Source organism: Pocillopora verrucosa, chromosome 4, assembly GCF_036669915.1.
Source record: "Pocillopora verrucosa isolate sample1 chromosome 4, ASM3666991v2, whole genome shotgun sequence".
Taxonomy (NCBI): Eukaryota; Metazoa; Cnidaria; class Anthozoa; order Scleractinia; family Pocilloporidae; genus Pocillopora; species Pocillopora verrucosa.
In genome coordinates, this window is record NC_089315.1 from 10,298,515 (window position 1) to 10,314,531 (window position 16,017).

The window sequence follows — 16,017 nt, forward strand, 5'->3', positions numbered from 1 at the left end:
TCAGAATAATGCGGTAGCACAATCAGGGAAAGGTTCTTCGTCCATTGTTTTGTCGGTGAATTAAAATTTCAGATGCTGAGTTTTGTGGAAGGAGGATACAGAACCAAAAAGAGAGGTTACCCACATCTAACGTTATGTAGTCTGGAAATCAAACCCGTGCCCCAACAGTGGAAAGCGAGTGCTTCCAAAGAATTGGGCCTGGAAACTCATGGGTTGGAATCTTGGTAGTTTGAGAGTTCAGGAAGTAAATTAAATATCCGTTGCTTTATGGAAAGTAGCTCGTGTCCTTCACTGTCTCTTGTGATATCTTCCACTCTTTTGATTTTCAGAGACAAGCTGGAAAATCCACAATGTCTAAGCGGTCATTTTATGACCTGCTACCAACTATTGAGTGTCAAACTCCAAGAACTGTTCTCTGCCGTTTAGCAGATACTTCAGGTATTTAACTGAGATTCAGATCTCCTTCAAACAGCAATTAACAGCTGATTCTAAAGTGAGTTTCCTTGAATTGTTTTCTAGATAAACAGGACTGCAATCCACTGTTTGATGTCAAAGAGTTTCGAAATGCACCGTTCCAGAGGGTTTATCAATATCTGAAATTGTCAAATGAAGGAAAGAGTCTCGACAATTTTACGTTTTCGCCAGGAAATGTTGATGAAGATCAAAGGACATGCCTCATGCTCCTTTTTAGGTTTGTTGTACGTAACTAATTGGATGCCCTAAACCTGTCAACAGGTAGTACTTGCTGACTATTTCTTTTCTGAAAGGTACATTAACAATTTAAAAATAGAATTTAAGAAGTTTATGGAGACGTCCCTTTCCAACTTGATACTTAGGCACAAACATAGAGGAGAGGAATAATATCTCTTTCTTGTTGAAGGTTATTTAAACAAAGTGTTTGGTCTGCCATCATGGTTACTAACTACTGTTTCCTTTGTAGAAATTGCGGCATTCCTGATCCCTCATGGTCAGAGATTCGTCATTTTGTGAGTTTCTTGAACTCGCAGCTCCGAGACTGTGAACAGAGTTTTTATTGTGATATGCAGCTGATGAGGGCTGTTTTAGCAGGACCCAATGTGCTGAATCTTGAAGGCTTCCGCTCTTTCGTTGTGCGCTTTATGATACAAATGTCGAGGGTAAGCTGGCATTCCAAATCTTCACTTACCCAACTTTCTTATAGCGTCCTGCCGACTCTGGGACAGTTACAGCAATAACACACGTGCACACCAACCTAGTATACCAGAGGCAAACTATGATAGTTTCGTACCACTTTACAAAGGTTATTTAGAATGGTATCTACGTAGCGAAGGAAAGTTTAAAGTTTTCTCTACATAGACGTTGGCTTTTATCCTTAAAATTAGTTACATGCGTCAACTTCGTCGTTTTCATTGAATGTTATCTGGCTATCTACAACGTATGTTTTAGACTTATACAGTCAATCCCTTCTTCAATTAGTCAGACAAGTTTTCGGAACTAAAGAACTCGGATACTGGGTTTTAATTAATTACCTTGAGTGGTGGAGCTTCTGAGTTTTATTACATGCCTTGGTGGCTTTTCAGGAGCAGTGAGTACCATGAATAGTTATTTCCTTTCCTTTAAGGATTTTGCTACTCCATCTTTGACGGAAGAGAACACTGTATTCTATACAGAGGATAACGCAGAGCTTGAACGAAAAGAGATAGAGCAGTTTCAACTCAGAAGACGTTGGGAAAGCAGGTGAGAGCTTAACTACTAACTTCACAGTTTTCATGATTATCGCTGACATTTCTTTTGTGACGAGCTAACTTAGGCAGGTTACCTTTCAAGTAGCAAACGTATTGTAAGCTCGCTTTGTGCTAAAATTATCAGATAAGGACTATGTCCTCTCTTTTGATCTCCCATGTTTGGAACACAGTGTGTCTTATGATAGTTCTTCTGTTACATAGTCCTCATCCCTATCTGTTCTTCAACCAAGACCACATAACTATGACGTTTCTTGGTTTCTTCATCAATTCCGCTGGTGATCTTGTTGACCCACAAACACGTCAAACTTTGGAGAAAGATTTAATGTCCAAACCTTTGCGAAATGGTCTGCAGGCCCAACGTGTCGATTTTGCAACCAACATAGAGACCTCCGAAAAGTAAGTGCCAGACAATAAATTAATTTTTGGCAACTTGTCTTTCAAACAGAGTTATCACAATTAACTTTGGTTCCTTAAGGAGTCAACGTTCAGGATTTCTGATAGGGTTGAAAGTCAGTGCCTCGATGCACCCCCTAGAAAGGAAAGCAGATTTTCACCGAACCATTTACCTCCTACGTGACACTTTGTTCCATTGTGATGAATTTTGTACAACATATTTTCCCTGTTTTAGAGAGGACAAGATAAATCAGTTATGTTCTGTGATGGGGGTAAACTGGTTGTATGATCCAGACAGAGCATATGAGTTAACTACAGACAATGTCAAGAAGATTCTGGCTATTCACATGAGATTCAGGTAAGAGGTGGTGGTGGTTTTGAATTCCCTTTTCATTATTACCACAAATTATAGTCAGAAATTGCAAGGGTCAGAGCAAATTCAATTTTCAGTCTAAATGGCAACGAAACTGAAACAGATCGAACACAAACTCTACAAACCTTTTCAACACTATTTTGCCATTGCCTGACAAAGTAAATTAGTTTTCACTCACTTCTAAGCTTTAACATTTGCAGATGCAACATCCCTGTGATCGTGATGGGTGAGACAGGTTGTGGTAAGACTCGTCTCATTCGATACATGTGCGGCCTACAAGCAGGGCCTGAAGGACCCCGTAACATGCTTCTCGTCAAGGTATGGTGATTATTATATTTCGAATATTTATTTCTACCAGCAACGTCCTGACACCGCATTTTGGTGATGGTAATGGTGGATAAGATGCTGTTGATTCTGGTTTGGCTATTATAATGATGGTTGGTGGAACTTGTCGAGGGTGATAAAGCTGGTGATACTCGTCTTCTGAATATTGTATCGATGGTGATGCGAATGCTGTTGCAGATGGTGACGCTGTTGAGGTAGGGATTACGCGATTTTGGTGACGAGCTCATCTTGATGGTGATGATGGTGGTGGTGGTGGTGAGCCCGGTGGTAGCGATGGAAACTGGGATGGTTTTAGTGGTTCTGTTTTACGTGGTTCTGGTACAGATGGTGGTTGTAGCGGGGATGGTGGGGAGAGTGGGGGTATTGCTGGAGAGTTCAAGGGTGGTGCTGCTGTTGCTGATGGTGTTTTGAAAAGTTGGGGAGTTAGTGATAGTTTTGTTGATGCTCCTGCTACGTATGGTTGCTTGTGGTGGGAAATGATAGCGCTGCTCCTACTGGTGGTAGGGAATCTCTGTCATAAAATAGGTAAAACTTATCAGTTTCAAGAGGTCATATATAATCCTTTTTGTTGCGAATGGATGACACACATGGCTATTATACTTTCGTCGTACATCATCTTCCTTTCAAGGTTCATGGTGGAACAACATACGAAGATATCAAGCTCAAAGTTCACCAAGCAGAAGAAATGGCCCGCGCAAATCAAGACAAGAATATTGACACGGTTTTGTTCTTTGATGAAGCCAACACCACAGAGGCACTGACCATGATTAAGGAAGTTATGGTGGACCGAAGAATCAATGGTCGGCCTATTGGACAAGGCATGGAAAGGCTGCATTTTATTGCTGCCTGTAATCCTTACAGAAGGTAAAAGATGTGTCTTCTGCTCCAAGCTTAAATAAGGGTAAAGTGACGTAGAAATGAATGGTAAGAGCTAATTGTTGTTACCCTGTGTATTTCTAGGCACACAGATGACATGATCCACAAGCTGGAGTCAGCTGGTCTTGGATATCACGTAAAAGCAGATGAATCAGAAGATCGGCTGGGTAGGGGACGTTATAGCGTTGAATTTCCTTAGAATTTTGTCCCTATTTCGGGGATTTTTGTTTGGAAGTTGATTTTGAAGAACGGTGGTGCCTTATTCAGAATTGTTTGTGCAGCTTCAATGTTGAATGATTCCTAAACAGGGTAGAACTTGCCTACTAGGCAATTGTCCCAGCAATAATTCCCTGTTGGCTGACTCCCGGCAATTGCGACAGGCTCTGGTCATCCATGTTGGGTTACACCCTGAAAAAAAAATAGTCGCGATCAAGAACAGAGAAATTCTATCCCACATGCAAATGTGGTAGGGCATAGTGGGGAATTAAACTGTCGCTTGGAAATTAATTTTCAGTAATAATTGTTCTCCACAGGTCATATCCCATTACGTCATCTCGTCTACCGTGTACACGCCCTCCCAGGGAGCATGCGCCCGTTGATATGGGACTTTGGTCAACTGAAACCAGACGTAGAGAGACTGTATACCAACCAAATTGTTAGCCGTTACGTAAGTGTATTCTAATAGTTTCTCTGAACTCAAAAGATGGTCTTTCTAACCCGTCAATTATCTGGCCTCTGTCGAGGAAATGAATCTAGAAATGCATGACATTTTTAAGAGGGCTGAGTGAACGTTTTCATTTAAGCATTCTGAATCATGGTTCGTGGTTGGAGTACAGGAAGTATGGCATTTAGTTACTTATATCATACTGATGTTATGAATAAATCCTCAAATCCTAGGGTGGGTTGTTGCTTTGTCTTTTTCCGTTTTCTGTAATAACTACGAGTGAAGAGAGCAAACACCACTTTACTTTTCCTAAACTATCCTCCATACAATTTTATTTTACTTTTGTGTTTGGGTTGTTTTAATGATAGATTCTTCACGAAGGCCAACTAGTAGGAGACTCTTCAACAGTTCAAGCAGTCGCTGAGGTTCTAGCAGCCTCGCAAGAATATATGAGAGATCAATCGGTACGTGAAAAGCTTTAAAACACGGTGGCGGTGCAAACCGAAAGAGAGAATAACCCTTTTTTTTTTTAATCAAGGATGAGTGCAGCTTTGTCAGTCTGCGTGATGTCGAGAGAGCCATGCAAGTGATGGTCTGGTTTTATAAACACGCGGATACACTCGGTAGACTTATGAGAAAGGTGACCGCTGAGCAACGAAGGGAGGAAGGTTTAGACGTCAATAAAGATGATGAGGAGGAAGAGGTGGTAATAAAGCCATTTGTCATTTTATGCTCCAATAAATACAATTCTATCGTGCCATAAACAATTCCAAATGAGCTATTTTCAAGCTCCAGAAATCCTCTCAAACCGGTGGAAATGTTTCTTGGAAGTCAGTTTTGTTTGCAGGAAAATTGAACTAAGAGAGATGGTAAACTCTGAAACGTTCCTCGTTTTGGGCACTTCGGATGTTCCTTATTGAGTTATTGTATGATCCTACAAAATAATGATCAGGAATGAATTGCTGAAGATTTGGTGCTATAAGACATCATCTTGCTCAAACCACAAATAGGTGCGTGTATTATTGAGGAAGTCCAATTATTTTTGAGGGGGGTAGAGAGTGGGGCCGCGAGAATTCTGTTTAAAAGTATTATGATATTGTATATTCCGCAGAATAAAATCACTCCTCTTACTCGTGCCCTGGTACTCGCCATTGGTGTCTGTTATCATGCCAAGCTTCAGGAGCGGCGTGAAGAATATCGCACTGTTGTGGCACGCAGTTTTAAGGCGCCATGTTTGCTTCCAGGTGGTCACAAGCAGATACACCGTGAAATTTCAAGGTATGAGAAAAGTATAATGCAGCGTGGTCTACTTCATTTGAAAGAATTAATGACCCAGCCTTTTGGTCCTTTTACGTACCCAAATAGAAAGATACTTATTGCGGCCAGTCAACTTATAGTTCTAAACTGTGTATTTTATTAAGACAAAGAAGGTTTTGGTCCTTATTTATGTGGTGTTGACAGAAGTGTGATCAACAGGAAAAGAGTTATGGAGTTTGGGTTTTTACTCACACCCTTGCTAGTTCTTTACCAGATGTAAGCAAGAAATTTATCTAGTGTGTCCTATTTTTGTATGTGATAGTTGTCAAAGAGCTGTGCTAAACGAGTTGGAACTCGGCCCCAACATCGCTCGTAACACAGCCTTGAGCGAAAATGTGTTTATGATGGTGGTGTGTATTGAGCTCAGGATCCCATTATTTGTGGTTGGAAAACCAGGCAGCTCAAAATCTTTGGCCAAGACGGTTGTTGCTGATAACATGCAAGGCGATGCTGCGAGATCGGTATTATTCAAGACCTTCAAGCAGGTTATATGGCCATTTCAGATGCACTATAATGTCATTTCCTTCTTTCCCTAAGTGAAAAGCAATTAGGATCGATGTGATGAGAATTTGAAGGAGATATGTCGATCTCGCGGTAGTTAATTTCCTTGTTACGTTCAAGTTCGAGCTTTGGCTGGGTTATTATGTTGACTTGCTCGAGACACGTTACTATAACAGCTTATTTCTGCGCCAAAAAGTACGAATGGTGACTAGCACACTTTCAAGGAACTCGATGAATTGTTCAGCGATATTAGTCAACCATTCGTTATATGATCATAATCAGTTTTACACGCTTCGAGTAGTCCACAGTACTTCTGTTTTATGTTTTGGAATTGGAGGGGATATACAGTAAGGAGGATGTTAATCTCAGAGTCACACCAAGCACCTCTAACACCCCTTCCATCCCAAAAAGTGTTGTATGCGAAGCATGCTTATGTTTACCTCAAGGTACGTTTTAAAAGACAGTACAACTATTTATTTCATGTTAGGTTCACATGGCATCATATCAGTGCAGTCCTTTATCAACCCCTGAGGGTATCGTGGCGACTTTCAAGCAGTGTAGCAAGTTACAGGAGGGAAAAAATCCAGACAAGTTTGTTTCAGTGGTAGTCCTTGATGAGGTTGGTCTGGCCGAAGACTCTCCTCTCATGCCTCTTAAAACTTTACATCCATTGCTCGAGGATGGTGTAACAAGTGCAGATGACGTCATCGAAACTGACGAGAAACCGCAGCGCGTGGCTTTCATTGGAATCTCAAATTGGGCCCTGGATCCCGCCAAAATGAACCGTGGAATCATGCTGTCGCGTGGGGTTCCAAGCGAGGGAGAACTTATAGACAGCGCTAAGTAAGTGAATTGTATGGTATCCTTTCGCTTTGGTGCTCATATTAACCCATGCCAATATGTTATTGCGGCTGCTCAACTACTTTTGTTGGATCTTGTGAAAACCGTGATAATTGTGGTAAAGAATTTTAAGAATAAAATGTATCAAATAGCTTTGATCTCCGTTAAAATTGGTGGCCTTTAGAAATAAAGTTATAGTCCCTCCATCCATTATGATGTGGTGATATCTCAGTTTTATTGAAAATTGGTATTAGCCAATAACTTACAGCATGATAAACACGAGCAAACTCCCAAACTATTTCCCCTACTGTTAAGGTGCTACTTCGCTATGTTTTTAGTCAGTCCTCTGTCGTTTTGAGTCAGGTTTGGAAACAGACATTCCTTACCTTCCTTTACACATGTGAGTATTGTTTTCCAGGGGAATTTGCTCCACGGATGAAGTGGTGAAAGCTTTTATTCTGCCTCTCATATCTCCACTGGCCGCTGGATATGCACAACTTTACAAGGAACAGAAAAAATTTGCAACGTTAAAAAAATGTGGCAAAGAAGAATTTTTCGGTCTTCGTGACTTTTACAGGTTTGATATCTGAGAGCGTACCTTTTACATCGATTCTTTTTAGCTCGCTTCTTTAATGATGCTTATACTAGGAAGTGATATACTAAGAAGCTCGAAGTGATTCATCTCTTGTGTATCTTTACGCCAGCCTCATAAAGATGGTGTACGCAATCGCTGCAAAATCTCAACAGAGACCTCGCTGGCATGAATTAGAACATGCTATCAAGAGGAACTTTGGTGGCCTGATTGAAGGAGACCCTGTAGATATATTCAAACGATACTATACCGAAAAAGATGTAAGTTGACCTATAGAACAATGTTAAGCTAGTGTCGAACTTGTTTCCACATTGTGTTCACTCTACTTCATTGCGATGTACCCAATCATAAAGTACTGCAAAACGGTACATTAAATCGTGACCACATATCTGATACAGGAAAACTTTGATCCATGGTATCAATAGAGGCTTATCCATATCAAATTTAAGGGTTTTTTATTTTAACCAGTTTGGTTCATGTATGTTTAGCTCGGAAATTTTAGTTAACACTAGGGCAGGGTTTAATTACTTGCTCAACCTGACTTGTTCCTGTTAATGAAGGATGACGACGTTGCCGAAACCTCCACGACAATAAGATTGATCGAGGCAAGTCTTGGAAGGGAAGACGTTGCAGATAGAGCTAATTTCAGGTATATGTACAGTTCATCCCAACCCATTTTTTCATTCCTTCGTTTGTTATTTCGTCTAGTTGTATGTAAGTAGCTGACATAAAATAGGGAAAGGATAACTTTTCATGTTAACTTAATGTCTTACAGTGAAAACCGTTACCTCCTGATTCTGACTGAAAATTACGCCGCCCTACCCATCATGCAGCAGCATCTTTTGAGAACAGCGGATGATGCAGTTGTCATCTTTGGAAGTAGTTTTCCAAATGACCAGGAATACACTCAGGTAAAAAGCAAAGGAGGAAAGACTCTCTTTATATCTTACGAGAATTGTTATACTCCTCTCAACTTCAGAACCAACACATTGCTGTTAACAGAGTTACATTAATTACAGTTTGGGTCGGTTTTCGACATTTCACGATAATACTTTCTTGTCTTTGAGTTAGCATGACAGTTTATTCAGGACTTACTATCAAATGTTTTGAGAGATTGAGGGAGAAGCAAGCGATGATGGCATGAAAACGTAAACTTATGGATATAGGAACAAATTTTTGTTATGAAGGAATCCAGTTTCATGTGCAAACCGAGAGGTGATTGTAAATTGTTTGACTGTACAACTTACGTCAGTAACTTGATATCCAGATTTGTCGCAACATCAATCGTATCAAGGTTTGTATGGAGACAGGAAGAACAGTGATCTTATTGAACCTTGAAAGTCTCTACGAGAGTCTATACGACGCCCTAAACCAGGTATGAGATATCCGTTGCAAATTTGTGGTTAACATTCGCAACGCCTCTCTTAAAAAGTATTGTAACTATTATTTTATATGTTAAGTCGTGTCTTCAATGGTATTGTACATGTGCTAAAGTGGAAAAGGCTTGAAAATGTTGAGTCTTATTTCTTGGTATGCTGTATTTCTAGTATTATGTGTACTTTGGAGGACAGAAGTATGTGGATCTTGGGCTTGGTACTCACCGCGTCAAATGTCGTGTTGATGATGGCTTCAAGTAAGAATTTTGGCTGATTACTTACAATCCACGTCATAATTAGTTGATACATCATGTTTGAATAGTCCTATGTATGCGAATAGTAACACTCCTGTCTTTTCCACACTCTAATCATTGAAAAGACGCCTCCCCATTCAATGTTACCTCTATGTAGCTGAAGGTTCATGGAATCATGATACAAGATTGTTTTGGGAGGAAGGGGGCGAGTAGGTTAACTTAATAAGTGCAAACGAGATAAAATTGAAGTACTAAGGGGTTAAATAAGCCAACATGTCAACAATTTTGTCGCTTATTGTAGATAATCTCGATCCTTACGAACATTTTATTATTATTAGTTCAAGAATGTCTTTTTTTTTTGTCTTTACTGGTAAGCAAATTCATTAAAGGGAGCGAAAAAAAAAACCCTAAAATTTACATCGTTCCCAACGTTCTCCCAATGTGCCCTCGTGGCCCAGTGGGTGATAACGTCTTCCTAGTGTCGTCCGAGTGTCTTTTTAGGGTCGAATCCTGTGTAATCCATGATAATTTCAATTGTAATTGTCGTTTTCATCGTCATTTTCGTTCCTTCGTGTTCCTTCACAAACGCAGTGCTAGTGAGCCATAGAGCCTTAACCCAATGTTTTCATCGCTTTGAATTTAAAGTCACTCTCCCTAACGCAGATTAATCGTGATTGCTGAAAAGGAAGTGGTGTACAACAACTTTCCCATTCCGTTGATTAACCGCCTGGAGAAACACTTCCTTGTGACCTTAACAAGTTTGACTACTGACCAGAAGGGTTTGGTACAGAAACTGCGGACTTGGGCTGGTGAATTTGCCGAGGTTTCGGGTGAAGGCAGACGTGGCAGGTGATGTTACACAAAAAGAATTTCGAAGCTTTTGTTATGAGGACATTCAATGTTATTGCATTTTGCAGTTTTCGGAATACTGCGCGATTTTGGGTGTGCTTTGTGCTCATGATTATATAAAAAAAACTATCGGTTTTTTCTCAATGCTGAATTTCGCCGTAGAGGCGCAATTTAAAATATGAATAAGGTAAAGCATATGGAACAACTATTCATGATATTTACATAGATTGTGAGCTATTTTATTTTAATATTTTTAATTTGATATTTTATAAAAGGGACTTCTCCATCGGAGACGCATTTGTTGGATTTCACGAGGATACAATTCCCTCCATTGTTATGCAAGTCTGTAATGAAATTGAAAGAGAAGAGCACTCATCGGCAAGTGATGACACAGAGGATACATGGGAAATGAAAGTAACCTTCATGGAAATGTCATTTTAATATACATACATCTTGATGGCTTCCGCGTATTTTAATAGATGGGAAATTTTGCGAGTTGCATAAATTTTTATTCCCTTTAGTGACACTGTCAGTACAGCGAGCAACTTCTGCTCGAGTATGTTTAGCAATTGGTTGAGGATTAATGATTTGACCATTATGTAATTTGCTTATATTTTTTCCTGCTGAATTATTAAATACTTTGATCACCCCGAGATGCGTGCGAAAGATAGGACATTAAATGTGACTCCTAATTTACATGCTTTGCCTGCAACATGAATTAGGTTTTTGATGACGAAGACTGTAGTGTTAAGTACAAGTTCACTCTCAGTAGACCAGCAAAGTAACGTTGTAGGTGTCTTTTCTCCCACTCATAAGGTACTTCGAAGATCTCAGATGATTCTTTTGGAGATGGCTACACCTGATGCCATTGCTCGCCTTCCTCACACTGCTTTAGAGAGACGAGCCCCTCATATCTGGAATGCCTACTTTAAAGAACAACAGCACTCAAGTTTGGCGACGTTCATGTCGCACGTGCTCAATTTGGAGGATAGACGTTTTGATGAAAAGCGTCAGGAGGGGCTCTTGATTCAAGTGAGTGATGGGAATACAATGTCGTTAGTTGATCGTCTATTTTATAGTTGGCTTCTCTCCGGGGTAAACCACATAAGCAGCAATATTTACAAGCCCTAACAGTGTAATGAATGGTTAAGTGAAACTGAAGGCCTTTATCTTATGCAAAGTCATGAAGGCGTCGGAGCACACCCATGAGTAATGTCCCATCATTAAAACATGTTTAATTGAACCAAGTTTAACCGTAAGAAAATCAGCAACAGACAACCGGAGAACTAAATTTACATAGGGCTTCCTTAATCTTAACCTTGATTTGAAGTTGAAAGAAGTCGGTTTAAGGATTCCTAATTTAAACCGTGTTTCAGCTTTGTTGTGAATAGGGTATGGCTGTCCAAACTATGTTTTAAGTTAGCAAGAGGAGGTTCAGAAAGAGGGCAAGGAAGATATTTGTGATGCTGAACCTGAAACTCGACATGCATTCGTCTCATCCGGTTGGTGATATCACCAATTGACATGCAATGGGCAAATAAACAAATCAGGGATGGCTCTTGCAAGACCAAGAATATCCATATTTGTTCTATGTGTGTTCGATTTTGTCATTAAATGGACTGGTTTTCATCTTTGTTTTAGGTTACTACTCATTCACGTCTGCTCTCTAAGAACGATTTGGGAGACATATGCATTCAAACTGGCTTTGAACGGTCGACTGTGGATTCCATGACTCTTCAACAGTTTCAAACGGAACAACAGTTTAGGGCTTCAGTCAGGTGAGATCTTGATGCACGTCAGCGCGCAGAACATTGTGACTACACTGATTATGCAACAGAAGTCCATTATCTGTTAGAGACGAGCTAATAAAAATGCAAAAATATATGTTGGAGAGAAGGACCTTTATTGGGATATTTTCAAGTTTTGTTTACGAGCGTTACTTTTTATATCCATTTATTCGATAAATTTTTACTTTGGATAATTAGGCATCTCCACTATCACAACCACAACCGGCATGTACTGCTCATCGTCTATGCGAATTTTGTCTGTGGCTAAGACATTCTTAAACTGACATTGACAGCTTAAAGTGTATCTCACCTCGTACGTCTCAAATAACTGTGTTACGATTTATACCTTGTTTTTCTCTATTGAAAAGAGCCTTCATCTTTTTCTCGCAGAACCTTTTTTGAACACCTCGGTGGAGAATGTCCTGGTATTCTTCTGGTTCAGTGTGATTCAGGAGATGAAAACTTCAACCTGATTGCGGGTGCAAGACACATTCTGCTGGAAGAGCGAACAAACGCCTCTGAAATGCTCAACTTGTCTTCGTGGGAAGCTGTCCACATTGTACTGATCACGCAGCTGCCGAGAATAGCTGGTGGATGTCGTAACTTTGTCGGTTTCCAGGGTGGAAAATGGATGTCCGCCCACATTGATGAACTTCGTCCACCTGGTAAGCACACTCCTTCCATCCAGCAACTCATCAATCGTCCCATCAGTGAGCTTTTTAGTGGAGACCCCATTGAGAAAGATGACTCCATACCAGCGGTGACGGTGGCGGTGAAGCTCCTTCGTAACTGTGTACAGGCGGCTGCGTGTAAGGTTGATAGCGAAACGGAATCAGCTGAACGGTCAACTAAAAGGATTGAGCTGCTTTTGGATTTACTACCTGATGACTATCAAACTCAGGGGGGTTAGTAAAGAGAAACAATATGACATAAAAGAATTTTATAAAAGTTCACAAGTCTTTCAGTTTAAGGAATATAACCTTTACGGAAGGTGCAATCGAAGCCTTCAGTGCTTTAAATTTACCTTTCTTCGTATTTGGAAGACGAATGAAAAACCTGTAAATTTTACTTGAATATTGCAATCATCCAATTGTACCATCGGTGTTATCCTCAAAAGATCTCCAGACATTTTTGGGAAGTTATTGATTAAGGCGCTCTTTTTCCTGTAATTGAAAAGATTTTCTATTTTCAACAATAAAAGGTACCCAAGAAGTGGAGACCTCTACAGATTGGCGAACAACAGAGTCGCTGTGGTAGTGTAAGAATAACGCGCTACCTTTTTCAGAGGTCATTGTGTTATAGAAGCTACGAAAGGCGATCCATTTATACGGTTTCCCAAAGTTGTGACCATCTTCGTCTTTTGTGTCGTCAGGGAAACTGCGAGAATGGCAAGGGTGGATTGATTGGGTAATTCACCGCTTAAAGTGCGGAACCTATTTAATCAACAAAGCAATATTGGATTGGAACGAGCATCAAATTTGCGACCTTTGTTGATCCATTAAACCAATTCAATTTTGGGCGCAGTGCTAAAGGACTTTTTAAGTGTTATTCAGAATTGTAGTTTTGGGGGTAATAGTTGAAGGAATGCAACATTGTGTGAAATGAGTTGGAGGAGCCAGGTTTAATTCAGCAATTGGTAGAATTCAACTCCTCAATTTCACTATTTTATTAATTTGTTTAATCCTCACTCCCATCTCTTTTAAGATGAAGAGTCGTTTGCAAGCGTGGCGGTACAAAGAACATACCACCTCTTAAAGGAAAGGGAGCTAACAGCGGCAAATCCGCAAGGATGGCTCCAATCAGAAGCTCTGTCGGGAACAGGGGTGCAAGAGTGGGGCACCTTTAGAAAGGCTCTTCTGCAGCGAGTGTTCTCAGTTGTGGTTCCTATTTTGGCTGAGATAATTGCATTGGCAGACAGAGACGGCAATTTAGATTTATTGAAGAATGACAACACGTGGGTTTCGAGGCTGTGGCTGAAGATCTTGGCCGACCGTAGCATCTCAGAGCTGAGTTACAGTGACATGATATCACCCGCAACTAATTCTGTTCGAGAACGTGTTCAAGTTATCGGTTCTGGGGCCGGTGGTCATCGTTTTTCTTGCCGATTTCCATTTTCGTTTATTATCAAGCAACGCGTGGAAAAATTGTTAAAAGACGCAGCTAGCGTCGAAGGTACATAAACTACTTTTTGGCATTTTTTTGCCTAGTTATTTTCACTGTTGTCTTTCTGTTTTATATAACAAGTGAGTCACACAAAACAGTCACCTTAGCTAAGATTTAGTGTATGATCACCAACATATTTGTAAATCAAGACTGACGACCACTATCGGTGCAGTCTTATCCTAAATTTTTTATTGTTCACGAAAACATGAAATGTGCTTAAAAATGCAGGTACGAACATGAAACAAATCACTTAAAGTAAATTGTCAATCATGGGCATCTCGGATATGCACTATATATTCTGGTGTTCAGGATGTCAGTGAGGTAAATTGAAGAACTCGATTTAGTTCTGTGAAGCAACAGTTGTTTCGTGTATGTTTTGTTTCCTCGGTTGCAGCTCACTCTAGCGCCACTCTGTTGGACTCTCTTCGTGAAATAATCGGTAACTCGCAGTTGGGACTTCCACTCCATGAATTGCGCCGTCTGTACTCCGCGGGAATGCAGTATCTGATGGATTTTGTTCACATGGTGTACAAGCCTTCTAGCGATGTGGAACACGAGGTTTCTTTTCTACCAGTGTTATCGCAGTATAAGATTCCTTTGGAAAATAGTTATGTTTTCTTTCGTAGTGCTTGCCTAGGCAAGAAATCATTTAAATAATTCATTTATAGACGTAAGCTATCAAAAACGATGCAAATATATCGAATATGTTACTATACAAGAGGGAAAGTGACCTTTTGATAGGAAAGTCAGGAAAAGTCATAGAAAAATACTAAGCTGTTAAGTTGTGAGATGATGCTCTCTTTAGCCCCATTACATTTAAGTTTGCTTTTTTTTCTTCCATTTATTTAGCTTGTTTACGAAGCGATTCTTTCGTCAGCGAGAGAAATCGTTACCTTGGAAGATCAGGATGGTAACGAGTCGATTGATATAGCACTCGTTCATGTGGCACACAGTAGAATTCAACACCGTTTGAAATGTTTTGATACACTCGTTAAAGCGAATCCAAATCTAGTACCAAGACTACGGGAAGCTCTTCAAGGAAACGAGTCAGAAGTGGTGGGTTTAAATGCCTTATTGTAGCTGTTTGTAATATGTTAGTTATAGGTTCATCCCAATTTTAATGAGCTCTCAATTTACTCAAATATTTTAGAGCATTGTCTAAACAGAAGCTTTAATTAGTAGTGATTATTAAATTTATTTCTATCACATTAGGCAAAACTTTTCGCAGGGGTGTCCTACACTGATACATTTATGTCCCTTGGACAGACTAGGTTATTTTATGTCTTGTTTTATAACTGAAAATTATCACTTGTTTGCAATGACGCGGCTGTATCAAGCGCAAAATGAGCCTCCCCTTCGTTTCAGGTACAACTTTTGGTATTGTTTAACTGTTCTGCGATATGTTCTTTCCTGTAACTTTTTGAAATTTTAAAATGTTTACAGCTTTTGGATGTCATAGCATTGAACATTTGTCTTGAGGCACTCCAACCTTCACGAGAGATGTTGCTTTCTCCGGACACACGACGAACATGGTGTGACAGAGTTTTGTCTATAAGGCCGGCGGTGGAAGACATGATAAGGAAAGAGAGATTTGGACCCGTCACTGAGAAATGTTCAAACTATGGAGAGAGATCAACAGTAATGCTTGGTCACTGCAGGTAAGAAAACACCGAATTTTCCCTTTTTGAGGTTCGTTTTGACTGTGACACAAGCAAAAGCCGACCCATTACGACTTCACCACGGACAAAGTGTGTAATTCATTAAGAATTCCGGTTTAATCGACACATGCGCAATGAGGCGCTAGAATTACTCAGGAACACTGGACACCACTTAGGCTCTGTTGCTGTCAGTTTAATCAGCAGACCTTATTGGTAAGATTTTGTATAATCAGTCAGTCATTCGCTTGCTCCGTATTTTATGAGAGGATTTTGCATGTTGAATCAGTTGGTCTTTTGGCCAGCCA

The 16,017-nt window shown here is 40.1% G+C and overlaps 1 protein-coding gene across 2 annotated transcripts in view; it reads left to right on the forward strand.

Moving 5' to 3' along the window:
• Positions 1-16,017, forward strand: part of LOC136280502 (E3 ubiquitin-protein ligase rnf213-alpha-like) — a 55,380-nt gene that overhangs the window by 20,629 nt on the left and 18,734 nt on the right. For both annotated transcript variants that reach the window (XM_066165805.1, XM_066165806.1), the window contains exons 30-59: positions 330-438; positions 520-691; positions 941-1,136; positions 1,601-1,716; positions 1,926-2,120; positions 2,353-2,475; positions 2,691-2,808; positions 3,464-3,699; positions 3,796-3,878; positions 4,245-4,378; positions 4,744-4,839; positions 4,914-5,081; positions 5,487-5,653; positions 5,955-6,177; positions 6,681-7,036; positions 7,452-7,610; positions 7,738-7,885; positions 8,186-8,274; positions 8,401-8,536; positions 8,893-9,000; positions 9,173-9,258; positions 9,919-10,104; positions 10,380-10,518; positions 10,921-11,136; positions 11,746-11,882; positions 12,282-12,796; positions 13,596-14,063; positions 14,449-14,612; positions 14,904-15,110; positions 15,498-15,712. In XM_066165805.1, coding sequence (XP_066021902.1) covers positions 330-438; positions 520-691; positions 941-1,136; positions 1,601-1,716; positions 1,926-2,120; positions 2,353-2,475; positions 2,691-2,808; positions 3,464-3,699; positions 3,796-3,878; positions 4,245-4,378; positions 4,744-4,839; positions 4,914-5,081; positions 5,487-5,653; positions 5,955-6,177; positions 6,681-7,036; positions 7,452-7,610; positions 7,738-7,885; positions 8,186-8,274; positions 8,401-8,536; positions 8,893-9,000; positions 9,173-9,258; positions 9,919-10,104; positions 10,380-10,518; positions 10,921-11,136; positions 11,746-11,882; positions 12,282-12,796; positions 13,596-14,063; positions 14,449-14,612; positions 14,904-15,110; positions 15,498-15,712 — 5,465 coding nt within the window. The remainder of the gene's footprint in view (positions 1-329; positions 439-519; positions 692-940; positions 1,137-1,600; positions 1,717-1,925; positions 2,121-2,352; positions 2,476-2,690; positions 2,809-3,463; positions 3,700-3,795; positions 3,879-4,244; positions 4,379-4,743; positions 4,840-4,913; positions 5,082-5,486; positions 5,654-5,954; positions 6,178-6,680; positions 7,037-7,451; positions 7,611-7,737; positions 7,886-8,185; positions 8,275-8,400; positions 8,537-8,892; positions 9,001-9,172; positions 9,259-9,918; positions 10,105-10,379; positions 10,519-10,920; positions 11,137-11,745; positions 11,883-12,281; positions 12,797-13,595; positions 14,064-14,448; positions 14,613-14,903; positions 15,111-15,497; positions 15,713-16,017) is intronic.